General features: G+C 40.5%; 1 protein-coding gene across 1 annotated transcript in view; it reads left to right on the top strand.

The window, feature by feature from the left end:
* rngtt (RNA guanylyltransferase and 5'-phosphatase) overlaps positions 1-21,268 on the top strand; it is a 47,013-nt gene that overhangs the window by 11,778 nt on the left and 13,967 nt on the right. The window contains exons 9-12 of the mRNA XM_003971833.3: positions 1,005-1,140; positions 4,819-4,890; positions 10,127-10,291; positions 20,658-20,726. Of these exons, the coding sequence (XP_003971882.1) occupies positions 1,005-1,140; positions 4,819-4,890; positions 10,127-10,291; positions 20,658-20,726 (442 nt within the window). The remainder of the gene's footprint in view (positions 1-1,004; positions 1,141-4,818; positions 4,891-10,126; positions 10,292-20,657; positions 20,727-21,268) is intronic.

Here is a 21,268-nt window from a genome sequence, read left to right as displayed (position 1 = left end):
AGGGGATACCACAAATCTTCTGGCCCTCCTACAGCAGCGGCACTAAGTAACCTGTGGGCTACAGATAGACCCACATGCTACGAACCAGGAATCAACCAGACAGTCCGAGGAGGGAGAAACAATCTGACCACCTCCTGAAAACAATCCTTAAGATGGGTTGTCTTGCTAATCCCTCCTTTCACCACTGAATTATTACACTGTAATGATTATGTTCCCTTTATGTATTGATTTTTTTTTTAACTAGCATTAATACAAGAATATGGATCAGCTGAAGTGGAAAATCTGATGGTTATCTTTAAGAGCCCAAGGAATTGTGTTTGCAATGCTGGATACGTTCACCAACACTAATCAATAGTCACTCAGTCACTCAGACAGAGTGACAGAGACAGAGTTATCTGGTGGGGTCGGTGTATAAATGGTGTCTCTTAATACGCCATACACTTCATATAATGAAATACATGAAGAGTAATTTAAAAGTATGTCTGGAAGAGATTGTCTTTATCTTTTAGTGCGTTTATAAAAACCCGCAGTTGCGTACTCATCTCAGGGAAAAAACAGTGATGAAATGTGCCTTTAAAAGAGGACGCTTTTAATTAAAGACCTTTGTATTTGTGAAAGAGCCTTCTTATTTATTGGAGGTTTAATTGGTTTAGTTCCTGCATCTGTATGTCAAGTGTAATTGTTTTTCTCTCTCTGCATCAGTTAGTTTAGTCTTTCGATGTATGAATGAGCAATTAACACATCTAGCGAGGGAAATTAGGTGCTAAATGTCATAAAAGGTTATAACATGTTAACTAAAGTCAAGGTGCCTGTCAATTACACTTTTAATACTCATTTTGTTTCATTTCAAATCATCACAATCTCGCTGCTTGGCTTAAGCAGCTTTGTATTTAGAAAAATCAATGTTTCTACAAAAACGCAAACATTTGACATTCAAAAAATGTAACAATCATCTGTCCTTCTGGTGACATTGTGAACTTTAATAGTTTTGCCTTCTCCCACAGGTACATGATGTTGATCAATGGAAAAAATGAAGTATTCATGATTGACAGAGACAACTCAGTCTTCCACATAGCAAACCTTGAGTTTCCTTTCCGGAAGGATCCAAGCACCCATTTAGCGAATACCCTGTTGGATGGGGTGAGTTATTCTTATTTGTCATCATCTCATTTCAAAGCTGCATGCAACATTTTGCTCCCAAAAGGCTTTTCTTGTTTTCCTGCATCTCTTCATGTTGCTCTACTTTTCTCCTCTGATGCACATTCATTCAGCCATAGGTCTCTCCAGCCTTAGGTGGAGGAATAGAACTGCCAAAGACCTTTAATAAAGCGAATGATCCTGTGTACTGTGAATGAAATACATGACTTTGCATTGTCGCTCCTCCTGTCACTCGGTTGTTTTAGAATGGACAGCAGAATGCGCTCTGGGGGGCAACAGGACGGTGACTTAACATTATCGTTTAATACCAGGCTCAGACTCTTAAGCCCCTTTCACACTGCAGGAAGTTCCTGCGTTTTCCCAGTTTGATGCTGGTCTTTTTGGCAATATGAAAAGCTTGTTCTGGCATTTGTCAAATGAACTTTCAAGCAACCTGGGAAATTTGTGGTCTGCAGCATGAAAGAAATCTCCTATAAATCATTCTCTTGATCTCCCTGGGTCCAACCTCTGATTGGCAGAGATTTTTTCTGTTTCTATGGCAATATTGCAGCCTGTTGGAAGAGCAGGAGTTTGACCGGATGCAGGGACAGGCGATAAACAAGCTGAATGAGGTGAAAAACAGAAATCAAAACCAGGAGGAAGCAGGAGCGCATCGGATGCACCGCGTGGCTTATTATGAACTTTACAAATGAATATGCAGCCACTCAGCTCTGGCACACTCCTTGAGCATCTCGAGCTCGCTCTTTGCACCACAGGTGCCCCCTGTCTCCTTCAATGTGTTGTCAAGCTCTAGTGCCAAACAGAAACCGGAGCGGCATGACAATGTGCCAGCTTAATCAGTTATTTTCAGTTGTTTTGGCATATTCTCCCAGTCACTTCTGTCTTTTTTTTAAGCCATGGTGTATTTTTTTTAAATTGAGAAAGTCCCACTGCACACCGCCGACTGAAAATGTTAGGAGTTGACACTCAGTTAATAATGACGATATACTCTATATTTATACTCTGTGAAACTTAGAGATGTTTGGATCATTTGCAAACAAAAAAAAAGTTTTAGTTAAACTCGGTGATTTCAGATGAATTCCCATGGTTCATCTTAAAATCTCTCACAACACCCGAGTGTGCCATGACCTGGGTTGAAAGGCACTTCTCTCAATGTTTCAGTGCAAAACTCTAAAATAATCCATTATGTTTTTTTAAGCACAACACAAAAAACAAATCGAGTGTTGCCTGACAACATTGCTGTTAAATTTGATGCAATTGTATTGCGCACATATGACGAGCAGCGTCGCCCAAAATAGCCACCATGGAAGCACGAAAGACTCGCCTCCCCCGCCTCGAGCTTCTAAGGCCTTTTCCAGATTAGCCACAAATTCCATCCGCCTTTCGCTGCATCGGCACTCCGACATTCTTCAATCTGTGCTGAGCTTCAAACTTTGCAAACGGACAAAATCGCAAAGTAAGAAACAAACATGCTGTCCATTGTTTACTCGGCAGCGTTCCGTGCACGTAAAGGTGTAACGACGTCAATGCGTTGGTGTAGAGTAAGGAAACAACACACCTCAGCTTGAAGTCAGACCCAGACTGAGAATGTGAAAACGCCCAAATTCTGAGCAAAGGCGGGTCGACCCGCGTTAGAAAATCCTGCAGCTAATTTCAGTGTGAAAGTGGTGTTATTGACATGTTGCTGTTGTTTGGATGATGCAAATTTCTTTACTTCTCAGCACCAGGTGCTGTTGTTGGCAGAAAATTTAAAAAAAAATCTCAAATTTAAAAATCTTGTATTAATGATAAACCCAGAATTTCTTTGAATAAGATAAGTTTCCCCTTCTTTTTAAAATTTTTTTTGATATTCAAATGAGACCTTTAATTGCAGCGTGTCGTGGCTCTTTTAAGAGAGCAGTGCAGATGTTGGTGAAGTCCCAGGTTTGTTTTGTTTCTTAAATCATCTGTTGGAGCTTCAGACTCTCACTTCAGAGAAGCTACGCTTGGTTAAACACGAGGCCTGTTCAAGCCCCGCTCTATTGTCTGATATGTTAATATTCACCCCAAAAGATCAGCTCTTTCCCTGTTCAACATGTGTTGTAGCAGAGCGTTTAAGGCTTTACAGCCATTTCTGAACGAATGCACACACATTCCTGTTTTCCTTTCGCCTCATTATGTATTTGTCTACTGCTATCGTCTATCAGTGCAACAGTTCAGTGCGTTGGATGCATAGCAATGACAGAGAGCCCCTAGAAATGACTTCACGTCTTCCAAAGCCTCTCACAAACCACTCTGAAAATAAAGTACCTCACATCTCACCATATAGCATCTGCTGTGTAGTGTATGTGCTGCAGTGTTCCACGCTGTGATTGCAGCAGTTTGGCAGCATAAATAAACAGTTATGTAAATTCGGAAAATTATCTATATGGGTTTTTTTTGTCCAGATGATGTGCTGCTATTACTGGCTCTACTGCAACTAAAACGTGTTAGAAGCTAGTCAACGGCACCACCGTGGTTTACGAAGCTGTGCAAACGACATTTAGAAAGCCTTAATATGTGTCCATGATGCTCACATGAGTAAAGTAATCTTATTATATTGCACAGTCTGTGGCTAGGAGAGCCATAATGCATGCCCCCGGACACCTCCAGGCAGCAGTGGAGCCACTGTTATATTTAAAACATCTGACCTTCAATTTCCTCTATATCAGAATGTATGAAGTTGTTGTCAGAATGTCTGAAAACCATTTACAATGGCTGCTCCAAGCCAACCACAATTATATTTAGTGAAACCCCACATTGTATTTTGTATTAATGCAAATTGGCAGTAACTGCTCAAGGATCAGCTCGGCAACATTCTGGGCAGATAGAACTCCGCAGCTGTAGAAATAGGGGCCACGGGGCCCAAAAAAGGCTCCTGTCTGAAGCAACATTGTTATTGAGGCAATCATCCATCCATCTTCTAGGCACTTTTACCCTTGTGGTTTCACTGCAATTGAATCCTGGTACATTTATTTGTTGTTTTGAGATTATATATTTCATTATTTATATGATCTTCTGGTCTTACCCTTACCCTTCCTTCATCGGTTAAATTGAGTTTGCCTTACATAACACCAGTTAATAAACACATTTTGTATATTCTAATAACTAAGTATCTTGTTTGTTGTTTTCCCAGCTCACTCATGTTGGCAGTGCAATCATTTTAGTCCTAAAAATATCGTGTTTGCGTCAGCTCCCATTTTTACCAAAAGTGCAGCATAGGCTTAAATACTTTATGAGCAAAAAAGGTATAAATATAGTTCTCTAAATGCAGTGTTTGGCTGTTTATTTAACCCCAACAAAGCAGGAGCTGCAACCAAACTTTCAGATGCGCTACTCGAGTGCCAGGAATGTTTGCGCTTTGCTGCAGCTGCAGTCACGATCGTGCACCGTTTCTGTGAGAGTCGATCATGTCTGTTGGGTGTCCTTCGCCATCACTGCACCTGACTCCCAACTTGCGTCTTGCCTAATGGATGCATGGGGCTATTTCTGCTTCATGTGCTAGTAGCGTGAACCCCAGCACACACTTCCCTCCTGATTCTTTGCTGTCCTCCCATTGCTGCAGGCATCTCCCTCTGAACATTTACAACTGTCACCTTTTCCCATTTCCACTCATCCGAATTTAATTTTTTTTTTCTGCAGGAGATGATCATCGACAAGGTGAATGGTCAGCCGGTCCCGCGCTACTTGATATACGACATCATTAAATTCAATGTGAGTAGCGCTACCAAAGAATGTATTGTCACTCTCTGGGATATCCAGTCGCCCCAGGTCACAGTGTGGTTACACTCTCAGCTTTGACAAGGCTGTTTTTTTGGACATCGGAAATTTTGTTGGTTCTTTCAAGATTTATATCCATCTATAACAAAAGGGCTGTAAGTCAAGAAAAAGCATTAACATGGAATTGAGGTGTTTATTGGGAAATGTTTATATTCACATCTTTGCTTGAGTCCTTCAAAGACGATACTAAATCAAGTTGCAGCGGCATGAACAGGCCTGTCAACACGAATGCTAGAAAATACAGTGCTGTGCTGTGCCGTGCTGTGCAGACTGTCACACACTGGGATGAAGGACCAGAGTACCATGACTCAAATGAACACTGGTTGCATCCGACCCAGACTCAATATTACTCAGGCTGTCACACATAAAATGACTCGGTTGGCTTTTTTTTAAGTCACCTTGCCAGTGCCGTTAGAGCCGTTGGTCACTCTGATGAGTATTTTTACAATTTCAAGTTGGCGTTTTCCTCTACAGCAGCATTAAACTGATTTCATGATGCCTTTTATTGGTATTCCTTTACATAACTCACCTGTAAATGACGTTATAGACACAACTAAGCATTGAATGTGCTCTTAGCAAGTCTTGACCATCCCCTTTGTTAAGATTTGATGGAAACCTCAGGCATTGTTAAGGTTGTTAGTTATACTTTGCTTTTCTTTCTGCTCCTCTCACCATCAGCCAGAACATGGGCACAAACAAGCAGTTCAGTAAGGTCTCCAGTGGTGAAGTGGGGTTTCTTTGTGAGCTGGTGCAGGGGTTAGTAAGGCTACATGACCTCCTCTGCTCCATTACCAAGGAACAGTTTTATCGATTGCAGCGGGCCATTATTAGACTTATTATCTGTGGTGTGTTGAACCTCGGCTGCATCCTTAGACCCTTGACAGAGGTACGCCTCTACTTAAAGCACCGGAGGAGAAAAAACACACCTCCTGCCAGAGCAGGGTGCTCGTTTCAAGTGATTTCAGTCAGGTAAAGCACAGTACTGGGAATTATTTTGATGATAAATCATCTCCTCTCGCCATAAAAGCTAATTTAAGGAGACAAGATTCCGACTGAAAAAAATTAATTAGTAAAGAATTTTTTTTATTGTTTATCCTCTTTTGTCAGCTGCAAAAGAAATAGATTTCTTGCCAGTTTAGCTGCCAAATGAATCTCTTACAGTGGCTATGAGAAGTATTCACACTTCATTCTTTCATTATGTTTTCTTTACGGTGAAGCCTCATGTCAAAAATAATTTAAAAATTCTTTTTTTCACCATGCCAATCTACACTGAGTGGCTTCAAGGAGACCCGGAATCTTAGAAACAATAATGAAGCCATGTGTTCTGCTACAGCTCTGCCTCTGAGCTTAGGCAGAATTAAATACAAAGTCATATTAAAGTCTGAACAAAAAGAAGTGTTTATATATTGCTAAGGGCATATCTGCCTGGATATGTGTACTTTACTGGCATTAGGTCCGTTAATTTCAAATTAGACGGTTGACTGCTGGCGTACCGGTAGTTTGTAACTCCTGACGTTCAACAACACGCCGACACCTTCTGCAGTCACCTCCCAGCAGCTGGCCGTCGAAGGGCCCGTTAGAACAACCCAGAGAAATGCATTATTGATGACTTCATGACTACAAGTAGAAACAGTGTGATATGATTCACAGCTTTGGCTCAATTTTGGATTAACCTTGAGTTCTAATTTAACCCTGGCTGAGGAGCGGGTTCTAGACTCCGTCGCACGCGGGTGTTAATCAAACCTCTCACTCTCTTTGTTGGGAACAAAGTCACAGGACCAGCAAGAAAACAGTCACACCAAGAGCTTCACTTTTATTTTGAGACAAACAGAGGAGCAAATGCTGCACATCTGTTTGTCCGTAGTGTTTGCTGACATGTTAAAGCAGGGACACAGCCACCCATTCACCATCCAGCTGTCATCAATAGGACCCAGGACATGTTGTCTAAGAAGTCGGAAGAGGACAGAACTTGTACCACCTGAGGGCATTTACCCATAATGGCAGAATTCCACAAATTGGAAATGATGAGAGCTTGTGTTATTTGTTACTAGATTGTAGTGAGTTGTATTTCTAAAGGATATAAAGAAAAGAATGCCCTTATTTTGGAATTAAACACGATATCTTGCAGCAGTGACCCTAATTGTAAATAAAAATCGTAGGATGCGATATGATATGTGTTCAGTCAGTTAAATATACTGTTAACACCAGTTGTCTTTGTTGACCCTAAGGTAGGAGCTTAGTTTGCACCCCATAGGGGAATTCCAACTCTTTTCCTAGAATCGACGTGCAGGGAAATGGTTGCAGTTCTTCAGGTGAGAACAAGCTTATCGAGCCACTCAAGTCTGCCAAGTCCAATAATCCTGACAGGCCTGCATTCATCAGCATTAGCCAATGATGTGAGGACCGCCAGCCAAGACTTGCTGTGTTGGAAAGGAGTGCACATCAAGAGTGGACATTGTATGACTCAAATTATTAAATGATTATTTCAAACGAGCACAGCAGTGTCAGTCACAAGATTCCTCTCAGTACTACTCATCTATGACCTGTATATTTGCCATTTACCGGTAGTCAATTTATCAGTTTAGATTTATTGATTGTACCTAATACCCCTATTTCATTAACAGACATGTCCTTTGGAGTATGTGGTGGCCGCTTTGATTTATAGTGAGGGGAGAGCAGCTTTCTGTGACATTGAAACTCTAAATCTTCATGGTTTCAGGCTTTTCTGTGGTAACAGTCTTTGACTTAATCGGAGTTTTTGCTCGTGAGCTTAAATTAGGTTAAAGTGTCTGTTAGACGTTTTATTGGCAGAGAGTATATAAATATACAGAGATTCAGGCAGCGAGATCGAGGGTGTAAAACTGGCACAAGAGGATTGGGTGTTCCGACGGCACAGAACTAAACAGAGTTTTCATTATAATAATTTTCAGTTCATTGGGGCTTGAGCTGGATATGCTGTAAACAGATTATTCTGGTCTCTGGCTCTGGTCTCTTTACTGTCAGTGTTGGTAATGTGATCATAAATCACAATATATGCAAGTGACTGCTGTTATTTTTTTTATTTAGCCAGAATCTATTTCTGAAAATACCTCTTTTATAGGTTTTGCTACACAAAATCCAGCTAAAAGTGTGTGGTTTGTTGAGCTTTTCGTTGCCCTAGAATGATTGGGGGCTCATTTGAGTCTTGCAGTCCACATGTACATTAAGGAAGTCAAAGGAGCAAAGACAATAGATAGGCGAGGTTCTTTCTGCCCGTGGTAATTTATACAGCATACACCCTCAAAGTCTGGAGACACAAATTGGGTTTTTCCCCAAGACAGAGACCAGTTAATTAAGACCCCAGCTCGTTTTGGTGACGTTGGAAAATATGCAAATATTTCAAATCAACTTTCATTAGTTGGATCCAAGTTAAAGTTAAAAAAAACAACAACATATTTTGTCTTCGGAGGTGTCAAATATCTGTCAAAAGCTTTATGGGAGTACTGGTACGTGTGGCCAGGATAATACAGAACAGAGTGGGGTAGTTTGAGTGACGCATACTTAATCACACACTGACACACAGATCCCAGCAGGAGTACATGAATGCAGATTTTAATTTCTGAGGCATCGTGTTGTTTGTCTGCTTCTGTTTCCTCAGAAGCTTGCTTAGAGCTCCCACTATCAGTGCTAGCCCAGTGACAGCTGCACTTTATAAGCTTTTGATGGCTGATGCTAATTTCTCACCTCCGTATAATGTCACTAATTCTGAACTATCAAAGAAAGGAGCGTTTTCAAAGTATTCCCTACGCGTCAGCTTTATGTAATGTGTTTTTAGTCACTCTTCCAGCCCCTCAAGCCTCTCAGCAAAAAAAGCTTTAGTTTTGCTTCTGCAGTTCTTTGCGTTTAACATTTAATGTGCATTTATATATAGATCGCCTATGCTGTTAGTTGTTTCTGTCCTTTAATATGGGCCAGGCAATACCATGAATGCAACGCTGTCAGACTTGGTAGTTGAGCTTTCATTGAACAATAATCTATAGAATTAATCAGATTTATGATTTTAACCAAAATATAATAATATTAGCTTATACTTGCACACACACACACACACACACACACACACACACACACACACACACACACACACACACAGAATAGGAATATCTATACAGAGCAGAAAGTATAGGCTCTTTTCGCAAGTCTTTCTTGCTTGTATACATGTTTTTTTCTATAGCTGGGGAGCTCAAGATTATTGTTGTAATTTGTATGCTACTTTAGCTTCAGGATTCACCCACTTCACCTGGTACCTTTGGTCTTGACATTAAAAGGTTATTCTCGCAATCTCCTGATGAAACGGTAATTGTTTGCGTTTGCTCGGCTGCGTTGACTCCCTGTTCAATCAGATAATGCCCCCACAGGCATTACAGACTGCTCTGTCACTTAAAGGGCATGTGGCAATCATTACAGACCCGTATATGGATTAAATGTGCATCCTGTAATCTGATTAGACTTTCAAATGTATGAAGAATAGAAATTTTGGTAATAAGGTTCAATGTAAATAGCCTAATGTAAAAATTGTTTCCTTTCATAGCGACTGCAGATATATTTACAGGGAGCATTTTTCCTTTTATTCATGTTAACTGTTGATTCATGTTATGATTGTTACGATATCTAAATAAGATTTTGATCTGCTTTTTTGTTGAACACACATGGATAGTGCCTGCCTTGGATCAGCCGCTCTTACAGCTTCTGTCTGCATGTCATGGCTAACACACGCTGCCAAATGTGTGGGATACGCTACCAGCTGTTACACCAGTAACCTGTACTGGAAATTCAACGCTCTCTCTCAAGAAAACTGCATATTTTTTCATGCGGCAGATGAAGGCATCATTTTGGGTTGCCAGTATAATTTTCTCCATCTTTTGGACCAGGAACACATTTTAAGCATTAGGTCAACTTAAAAATTCATAAACTATGCTTGGGATTTGTAGTATAACAATACTTCACAAAATCTGTTCTGACTCTCAACCCTTCATATTAACATTACAACGTTGCCTTATTATGGTTAGAATATGGTTAGAATGGAGCGCAGCACTATGTGTTCCACACATGCTTTTCTGATTTACAGGCTTTCACAGCTCTTGGTGGTGAGAATAAAGATGGTTTAATTTGTGCTTTTGTGTTTTTGCAGGGACAGCCTGTTGGCCAGTGCAATTTCAATATCCGTCTGCTGTGCATAGAAAAAGAAATCATTACTCCCCGAATGGAAAAGATGAAGTCTGGACAGATTGACAAAACCAAGGAGCCCTTCAGTATCCGACATAAATCTTTCTTTGACATTCACGCATCACGCAAGGTAAAATGAACGTTGCTGTGATGTTTTCCAATAATATTCTTAACCCTGCATTACAGATAACAATTCAATTTACACCTTCCTGCTTTTAGTGCTGAGGGATACAGAGATTATTCCTTCATAAGAAACCATCAGGCTTAGGTGCTTGTATGTGGAGCAGCTGTAGGAATGGAAATACATATAATTCACTCTACATTAAATTGCCCAGATAGACCCTCTTGTTTTTGCTTTTTTCCCACCTTTAATTTTATCTTCAGTCACTGAATAGCATTTCTATTGGGTTAAAATTGGATTATAGATTTGGTCACTAAGGAATATCCAGTCGTTGTCATGACAAGATCTTTGGTTCTTTTCCCAGTGTATTCTAATTCCTCTGTTGTGTGATTTCCTGGTGTCATAGGGATGCATCCGATTCATTCTGTGACTTTATATGCATCAGAATGTATCCTGTAGTCATATCAGCGATCTCCTCATCAGTACATATAGCGTAGCAGGCACACTCATTAACGCCGTAACACTACCTCCACACCATCTGACTAATAATAAGGTACTGTAGCTTTAACATCACCACAGTTTTCTTATCCTTCTCAAGTTTCTCTTTCCACCTTCCTCATGCCATCAATCTTGGTTTCAAGATTCCACTAAAATACAAGGTATCAGCACTGGTGTACACCTTAAAGGGACACCTTACAGCTCAGGGAACACATATTTACCATTAATTACGTGCTTACTATCAATTTGAATTGTGGCCTTTTTGCATCCCAAATCTGGGTTCAGCATCAGACCCAGAATGGTATTTTCTTGGAATAATCTAAGTAGCTGCTAAAGATTCTACTTGTAGTTATTTCTCCTTGTCCAAACAGTAACCTATGAAACCCCCATGAGGTTATAAACTGAATTTCAATCTTGCTTGGTAATGCTTATATAAGAAGCGATCCTGTGCTTGATGTCTCTGAGACTTCCTCGTTAGACTGCTGTCAGCACATTCAGTAATATTCATCTTTACACATTGCCTATAAGAATCCATCCTGAAGTACAGTACAAATAGTTACACCTAGAAGGAAATGGGTGTAATATGAAGGATTACTCTTGACTGCTGATGCGAGGCCTAGTGTACATTTGGACAGAAAAAAGCTGAATGTAATGTTTTTTTAGTCTTGCCGTGTCTCTTCCCCCTGAAAATGCAAAGAAGATTATCATAGCGAAGCTCGGGATTTACTTGAATTTGGTGTGATTAATAACCTTTCAGATATGTTTCTTTCGGCAAACAAAGGACCACTTTTATCCTCAAAACAACTGCCGAGCTTTCATCAGCATCCTGCATTTTTGCTCTGATACCAAGCCTGTGCAAGGTTGGCGCACCATTATTTTGATGTTTTACTCAATCCAGGCTCATCAAAGTCCCTTAATAGCAGAGAGTGTTTTCTTTTGTTGTCGTCTTTATGTTCATTCTTTGCCAGCAGTGATCTTGGAGTGTGGCCTGTTTTCAGTTTCCCAGTATGCATTTTAGGGTCACCTCTGATGCTGTAGAAATTAAGTCGCTCCGATTCTGTCTGGTTTCTGACTGCTTTATTGTTTTGTTCATTGGCCATCTGCTGCTCATACAGTCATAGCTCTGTTATATCAGATATTAAAAGAGGGAAGCGGGGGTCTAGCTCATTAATTCAAAGCTGCACAATCTCCCACTTCATTGCACGTTGACCAGAAATTCCTTTCAGGGTTATTTCTTCACAGACCCAAATTGTGTGAGCATTTGTACATCAGCAGTCTGCTTTTTTTCATCTCGAACACTTAAAAATTCATGCTGCCATTTCCTGCCAGTCGAGACCATTTGTTCCCTTTGCTCCCTTAACTCATCCATTTACACTACAAAGACCCTTTGTATCATACAGAGCTTTAGCAATCTGACAACTGGATTAGAAATCTGGGGAATTTCCCAAATGCATAGTTTGGACAGACAGAAAATGTTGTGTGGAGAGAATAATTTGGCTCTTCTTTCAGCTCTGTGACCAAGGGGCTGTATTATTATCATGCAATCAAGGATTCAGGTGGTGTTTAACATTTACTTGACATTTACTGTGAACTGGCTCCATAACAAATCTATTTTACAGCTGTTCTTGCTGCATGAAAAAATAACACAACACGAGTGTCTTAATGGTAACTCATCAGGCAGCTGCAGTAGCTTTGTGGAGTGATTATAACTACATTGCATTTTCTTGTCGACCACCTTATGAACTTCAATTGAACAGCTGCCCCTTAACACATGCTTTCTTTTAGTTGGAATTCGGTACTTATGTTATTGGATTCTGTGTAGAATAGAAGAGAGCAGACTATATTATCATTGTACAATAGAATGCATGTGTATAAATACAGTACAGAATGCAAAATAGAATGCCCCTTATATTTACCACCAAGGCTTAATTAAAACAACACACACGAGTACAGCATATGAATAAAACAGTGCAAATGTTTTTTATCATACTAAACAAACAGCCCTAGCCTGTGTTACCTAATATAGTTTTAGAATTTGTAGCTTACCATTGCTGCATATTAAACCGCTATTGTCTCTGTGCCAATGCCTTTTACTAAAATCACTAATATCTCTGCTTTGCTGAGAGCCGTCTCCTCCATTTTAATGGAAGTCAAAATGGGACTGGAATACCATTTTCTTGCTGACTGTGTGCACTCGGCATTCCATCGAGAATCCATTTAAAAGGTAGAGATTCATGGAGTCAAAGAGCTCCTGAAATTAGAAAAACATCAGCGTTACCGTTACAGTGCTCCACAGTTTATAACATCACAGACGTGGTTCAACACGCTGAAAAAGTATTCAATTCCGTTAATGCGTTTGCCAGCATGTGATCATTTTTATTCACCTCAGTCGACTCAGGCGGCTCAGCTGCCGTCTTCCTTTTCAAAGCACTTTGGCATATCAGCCATAAAAACCACTTTGTCATACTTTTCCTCGCTCAATATCAGCTCTAGTTTTTCAAAGATGTGTGATTTACCTTTTTGAGGGTTTCTGTTTGACCTTTTGTGTCTGCGCAGGACTCGCAGGAGTTTCCAATCATGTTAAATGAACACCTATGTGTTGCTCTCGACCAGCTCTCCAGACCTTTTCACTGTTTTCACTATTTAATTCCACCCCAGGTTCAGGATAAGATTAGAACCCAATGGCTCTATTATTAATAAGGTCTCTTAAAGTTAATGCCCAACTGAGGCTCTTGTTTGACTTGCAATTGTCAAGCATTCAGATGGTCTTTGTTTCATTAATTTAGTTTTGCTCGGTGTGAAACTCATTACCGAGATTCTTTTCTTCTGGCAGCCGATGGATGCACATACTGGTAGGTAACTTCCCCGTTGTGGTTTCTGTGTGCTTAAGAGCCACAAGACGAGCAACTTGCTGCTGCGTTCGCCCAGACTAAACTGGAATTACCATATGTGGATACGTCCCCACCACTCTTAGAAACAGTGACCTGAAATGGAGATTCCTTTAGCATATTTTCTCGCTTTCAGGAAGCAGGCAGCGTGATGTCTTCTCTTTCTACTACTGCTGCACTCATTCGCTGGAGAATCATGTCAGCCGTTGTATAAGAGGTTACACATCAAATGATATCCATGACTGTTTGTTTGATTTAGTGGCTCAAAAAGCTTTTTATTTTTCCAGCAAGACGGGAGGCAACATCAGACGGTGCCTGGCACGTCTCTGCACCGGTACTTAAGCTCTGGATCACTAGAGTGGGGGAATGGATAGGAGGTGGTATAAGGAACTCACTTTATATGTTCTGCTTTGCCACTCTTGTTGTGGCCCCGAGGCTTAAAGCTGATGTAGTCAAGGAAGAGACCATATTTCCTTAGGGTCAGGTCAGGTATCTTCAGATGTTACGAAGTTTCTATTTGTTCTGGATTTCACCGCCTACACCGCCTTTCGTCTGCCGTCTGCTTTTTCTCTTTCACCCCTGCGGTGGCCATATCCTCTTTACCCAAAACATAGGTTCCCCCTGATTAGATCCTCATCTGCTTCTGCACCTGTTGTTTTGAATTTTTCGTGAAATTGTCTTTCAAGGTACATAAGGGTTGTTGATAAGAGGACAGACGACATTTTGTCTTAAAAATTGGCATTGAAGCTTCGAGCGGTTACTTTTCATTGACGGAGGGAAATGTTGGTAATAAAACTACTGAAAGAATTAAAAAGTCACAAGTGAGTCACATATACGGTACATAGATGTGCATAAATGTCTTAGTTTGAACCACAGGAAGATTCATAGACCAGAACAACCCTTTGGGTTAATTTATTACTTATTACACTGATTACCCCCAAGAGGGCAGCAGTTACAGTTTTACAATGCGGAGCTTCTGTCTTGTTTGTTTCTTCCGGTTCTGACATATCAAGCTCATCCTCACGCAAGTTAGGGTAGGCCTGCTCTCTAATCAACTAAAGATGACTACAGTAGAATCTCTTCTCCTGTGGTGGTTAAGACCAGCAGTCTGTGGTGAGGGCCTCTCTGTTGTTGCCTCTTCACACTGACTGTCTGTCTGCTGTCTGTAGGAGCATGTGTGAGTATGTGGGCTGCGCTCTGCACCGCTGTGCATTCATTATCGCTGCTTTATCCTTCCTCTCCTAACTGGCACCCATTTACCTCTTAAAATGAATGCATTGGTCCATGCGCTGGTACTTTCAGAATATCTTCTGTAGTTTGACATTTTATTAACTTTAGATTCTGCAAAACACGGCTAAAATGGTCACCCAGTGCACAGCTGTCTCGGTAGGATTGAGATCCATTTAGCCTCCGTGCACAAAATCAGAATGTTGACACAACAAAATAGCTCATTAATGGACTCAGATTTTTCATTATATGGCCTTTACAGACCCTTTGAACGAGTATTTGAGGCGGATCGTGTTACGAGAGCCGAACATGAAATAGCAATCGATATGGATTGAAATACGCGACTCATGCATTTAAAAAAAGGTCATCTGAGATAAGCTCACCATCACGGTGGAATGGCTCCATAGTGTTCCGTTAGAAGCTCCTTTGCTTTTAGTGGTTTTGTGTTTGATACCAAATGTGTATAAATAATTTTTTTAAATTAAAAAAAGGGTTAACTTGAGAATTATTAGAACTGGACCCTCCATTCCCAACCTGAGAATATTGGCTAATTGCAAAGTTGGAAGTATTTCAGCATATTTCTCATTTTTCTTAGTAAAATATATGAATACTGACTGGAATATAAATCCATACTCTTTGATACAGCCCCCACTCCATCTTCCACTGCTCACTGTCAGCTCACTTTAAACATATGGAAGCAAGAGAAATATTTAACATAAGGAAAAATGTGTATCATCAACATATGCATTTTGAATCTGTCTCATTTTTCCTCTGCTGTTTTTTTCCTTCTAGGAAATTTATATAACATGCGTTCAGGTTTTCCTATTGTTGTAGTAGTAAGATTAAGAAAAAGAGGCAATTATGTAGCAGACAGACTATTAAAGTCTCAGGAGGAAAGAACTTGTTTTTGTCTGAAGTTCACTGGAGGCCTCAAAAAATGTTGACTGATGTTCATCTGCACAATGATATATTCAATCAACAATATATTTTGGTTCATTCCTTACAATGTTTACCATAAAAACAGGTTTACTACCCTCCCCCTCGCCTCATTATCGCTCCAGGGAACTTCCCTACTATAGGAGGATCTGTGAGTGGAAGTCTTCTCACCGTTCGTCCAAGGTTCACTGTACTCACCGGAGGTGGTGGGTGGGTGTGCTAAGATGGCAAGAGAACTGAAATGGAACTCCCAGAACTTGCCGCCTACACGCCATTCCCTCATAAAGGCATCGGTTCTTTTGAGTCTGGCTACATCCCTTCGTGTCAGCACGGTTGTCAAGCTTCGTGTCATCTGCCCTGACTCATTCATTATGCTGAAGAGCACTATATTTCCTGCTGCCTTCTTTGCACATTCAGCAAACAAATGTCTGTTGTTTTAGATAAATGTACATGTACCCCTCATAGTAGTGGGAACTAACTGGAAACCAGTTTTACCTTATTATGCGGGTCCTCCTTTTTTAAGGAGCATCATCTGTACAACTGTCTCTACTGTTCTTCCTTTGTGCTCAATGGATACAGTTGCCGTAAATTCTTGGCTAATAGAATGATACGCTCCTTCTTGCATGTGCAAATCAATTCAGTGGAGGCAAATATCAATCTTTAAATTTTAAAAGGCGCTTCAAATAGATTTTACCACCAAATTAGATCTGCTGTCAGCCCCGCTGCTTTATGACTCCACTTTGTGGTGCATGTCACTGATCAGGAAAGTTACTCAGAAGATTAAGTGGCCAGAACAGCGAAAGCAACGTGCGCTCCCTGCCAGAGACTGGGAAGCACACATTCATTGAGTGTGAAACACCGATAACAGAAAGAAGAAAAAAGCCGTGTCTACACTACAGTGCAGGAGGTAATATGGCTGGATTTATAGCTGAGCATCAGCTGTACGCCGAGCCGCGTGTGTGTGTCTGTGTGTTTGTGTGTGCGTGTGTGTGTGTGTGTGTGCGCGCGGCTCAACATTTACCGGTACTCTTGCACAGTGTCCACAAATTTAACATTATTCGTTATCTGCCCAAGCTGATATTATCAGGGCCAATGATGTTGTCACAGTGGAACCCCGGTGAGAGTCCTGGACCCTGTGTCATGTTCAGTGTGACGACATTCTCTCCGAAAAGGCCGCCTGGTTCACTTTGTGTGTTAGTAACCCCTCAGTTCTGATGCTAAGTGGCTCCATCCTCACTCTATCAGGGTGACATAGAGGAGCTCATCAGTTAGCTGAAAGGAACTTAAAGAACGCCACATATTAAAGTTAATACAAAATAGCAAATGGCAGCTGCAATTTGGTTTGGTAGTTGCTGTGGTCTTGGTGACGTCACGCAAACTATTAATTGTTGTTACAGCGATTGTTGGACTACGGCATGCCTCACCTTTGCCCTTTAATGGCATAAATTATTAATTACAGATCAGTTGTATTGATATCCTCAACATCCTGGAAGGTGTTTATATGTTCAAGGCAAAAATGTTGTGCTTGTTTTAAAACCTCTTGCTTGTATTTGACAGTTTACACGTAATGGAGAGTTTGGTATTTCTCAAGCTGAAGTCTACCAGCATGTGTTCTGGGATTTTTTTTAAGGACTAATTGTCTCCACGATGGCCTGCTGGGAGTCTGTGACAGACCAGTTGGGGAACAACGCTGGACAGAATGTACAGATACAGGAATGGCATTTTTCACAGCAGGGCAGAGCAGTTTTAGAAGAACGGGGTCGGACAAATGTACTTATGTCTTATTATTATTTGGTTAGCGGCCTGCAACAGCAGGACAGATGATGGTAGTCGGTCACGTCCTGTGCTGTGACTCTCCTTGGCTCTCATTGCTATTGACAGCCGAGCAGCTTTGCTATCTGCCAGACAGCAGGCGCTCGCCATGTCCTCGACGGCTGTAGATGAAATCTCACAGCGGCACGGTCCATGAAGATGCTGAAGTGTTGTTAAAGCCCCCATGTCACGGAGGGCAGGCTTTTTGTTCCGGGGATGAAAACCAGCGAGGCGATCCTTGTGTGTGACACGTGCTACAGAACAACCAATAACCGCCTCTCTTCCCCTCTTTAACCGTCCTGTTCTGATTGGACTTTTTTTTATTACAATGACATTGCTCCAACATTTTTATTTTGATTTATTTACTCAATTATTTAGATGGACACCATTGCTTTGGTGTAGATGTCTTTATAAAGATAACAGCACCCACGTTGATGTGATAGAAACTCTAACAGTGGCTTCAGCAAGTAAATATAAAGCAATTTGTTCATCAGGAAATTCCACAGATCTCCTCAGTAATGGATTTCCTGTCATCAAACTGGCACGAGTTAGTCTCTCAGGCTGTTTTTGGTCTCCATCCAGCAATGCCTACTGGCTCCTGCGTCTGGTCCAGATGTCAACATTTACTGTACTTCAGCCACAAAATGAGTCTGCTGAGAAGCAATCTTGAAGACATAATGGAGGTTTATGGAGCAAACGTAGAGGAAAAACAATATAACATTTTAAAAAGAATACAAAAGGAATACCCAAAAAAACATGGTTTTGTTTTATGAAACCAAATGCGACACAGAAAACATTTTTATCCTGGCTTTAATAGAAAAATATCATAGTTTGATTGTTAGAAGAGAGAAGTTGAAGCATCTAGACTTCGGTACCTTCCCGTGTGGCGTGTTCTTTTCTCTCTCCACTCACCCTGATGGCTGCATATGATACTTGATATTCACTGCAATGCACTAATGCCTTTGCTTTCCATTTTATTGACCAGGCCCATTTCCTGCCTCCTAAAGATATTTATCCTCTGCACAAATATACAGAATATCTACTTTTACAGCATTTCAATCGGGTTTTTACATAAAAGGCTTACAAAAACACCAAACATTCAGGGCTCAAATTATTGTAGACTGTTATTGGAAGACATATTCTGAGGAGTTTGAAACTCTCAGTGATTAATTCAATCAAAATCAATATCACAATGTTGCTAAAGCAGCTAAAAGACTTTGGGTTGTCGAACATAAGGCACCAGTTTCACCTCTGACGTCACCCTTTCTCCAATCCCACCCACCTCTATGGTTTTAGGAATACGTTCACCACAAGTGACAACGATATATAGGTGTTCAGAATGCACGAGCATATTCGTATAAAAATCTGTGTGGTTTTGTTCCTAAACATCAAGTTTCATTTATTTCTGCAATATGGGATGAACAAACAGACAGTTTAAAGCCGGATTACAGGCCAAGGATCAAAAAGAAATAGAAGCTCCACACCCAGAAAACAGCGGATCAATCTCTGTAGAGCTGAGATGAGGCAGCTCGGATGGTGCTTTATATACTTTTTGGAAAATAAATATATATAAATATATCCTGATATATGTGTAGGTTCAATAGTTTAGTGCTGTTACCTCCAGCCTTATTTTTGCAGAAGACATTTAAGCACCTTGCAGCAGCGGTTCTTTCATCATCTCTTATCGATGTCTCTATTACACTTCAAAAATTCCCCCTTTGCATTTAAAAAAAAAAAAAAAAAAGTAATAGACAAACCGGACATCAGAGAAAAGGCTCATCAATCGAGCTTCTTTCTATTTGTGCCAGATGAAAACATTCAAATTAAGATAAAACGGCGATTAGTGTTTGAAATGTGTCATTCCTCCTCATAAATAATTTCGTCTGGGCTGTTCACGTGCTTAGTAATGTAGAACAAGGGCATCAGTTGCACGTTAGGACTGCTTCATCTCCTGTCATCTCCTATTATAGTGACGGCGGCTCCTTTTCTCAGCTGTGGCAGACGGTGTAAATGTAGATCTGAAATCCACTCTTCTGAGTCATTAGGGACATAATGATTTGCTTCTATTTCAGTCCTCCACATGATCTGTTATATTACAGTTATCGATCTCTCAGACACACTCATCTATCACACAAATTATTGCTGAGGTTTAGGATGGATCCAATTTATATATATATATATTTAAAAAAAAGATTGTGCAACTTTAGATATTCTGATGTAATCCTGCCCTCCATTATAATACTTTGCCGACTCTGTTAAAGACTTTGAATAAGTAGATTCAAATGTGAATGGTTTTAATTTAATTCTTTCAAATATTCGCGAGTAGTGCGCATTGGGCTGTACCCACAACACGTCACTCTGTGTCAGACAGCCCTCATTTTGATGAACAAACTTGTGTTTTAGTGTATTTCGGAGCCTGACTTTGTTGGATACAGATCAGGAAATATAACATCTCATCATCCTACACTGCCCAGCGACAATGAGCTCTATTTTCTGATTCATCATGGGTCAGATAGAGCCTTTGTGCTAACAGAGACATTGTCCGGCCTAAACAGAGGAAACCACAAATGTTGTTGCAAAAGGAAAAGAGCATTAAATGATGTTTTCATTGCCACTTTGAGATATTATAACTTAGTAATAGATTTTTGCCCCTCTTGTTATTAACTTTATAAAAAATAATAATTGTGAGGTCTGAGTTTTTACACATCTGGCATGGAAAGTTAGAGCAATTATTCTTTAACAATGTAGCCCAACTTGGCAACAAAATTGAGTCCTAGAGTTACATAAATCAATATCACCCATGTCAGAGGAGAAAAGGCTCCTTTACTCTATGAAATTGGCATCCTGTCAGTGTTCAACCAGGAACAATCACAATCTGATTGATGGGAACACCATTATGATGAATTGATCATTTTAAGGTGTCTCCTCTCCAACCTCTCAACCACCCGTTCTGTCATAAACGAGCTGTTGCTTCATTAGACGGGATTATAGATGTTTCTCCATCTCTGTTTCAGCTTTTGGAAGGCAGCTTCACTTCCCAGGTCAGCCATGAAGTGGATGGACTCATCTTTCAGCCATGTGGGGTAAGATAACACCCATCTACTCTACAGTATTACTTCCCAAATTGTGACTGCGATTTCTTCATCCGGGCAAGCTTTTATTATCTTTCTTATTGAATTTCACTGGTTCAATACTTCAGATTTCCCTGACAGAACCTCTACAGTTTGTGGAATCTGAGTCTTTTGTCTCATATTTTGCTTGATTTAGGCTCTGTAAAATACCATTTTTCCTCCTTTTATTTGAGAGAAATGCCCCATGTTATTTTCCATTTTGTGTTTTACCCTGGCTGCTATTTTGTGCACATTTTGTCACTTCGAGTGGGCGTCTTGATTCTCAGGCACCTTAATCATAAAACCCCGCTGAAATTGCAATTACACAAAGCTTCAACGAACAGAATGGGGGGCCGAGCATTTAGCTACCAGGCCCCCTGCTATGGAACCAGCTCCCTGTCCAGGTACGGGAGGCTGACTCCATCGCCACTTTTAAGATCAGACTTAAAACCTACCTCTTTGAAAAACCTTATTGTTACTAATTCTGTAGTTCCAGTTACTATCATAGACATACT

The sequence above is a fragment of the Takifugu rubripes genome, chromosome 16 (genome assembly GCF_901000725.2).
Source record: "Takifugu rubripes chromosome 16, fTakRub1.2, whole genome shotgun sequence".
In the NCBI taxonomy this organism is placed as follows: domain Eukaryota; kingdom Metazoa; phylum Chordata; class Actinopteri; order Tetraodontiformes; family Tetraodontidae; genus Takifugu; species Takifugu rubripes.
The sequence above is the reverse complement of the archived record's forward strand: the minus strand, read 5'-3'. Positions and strand labels throughout refer to the sequence as shown.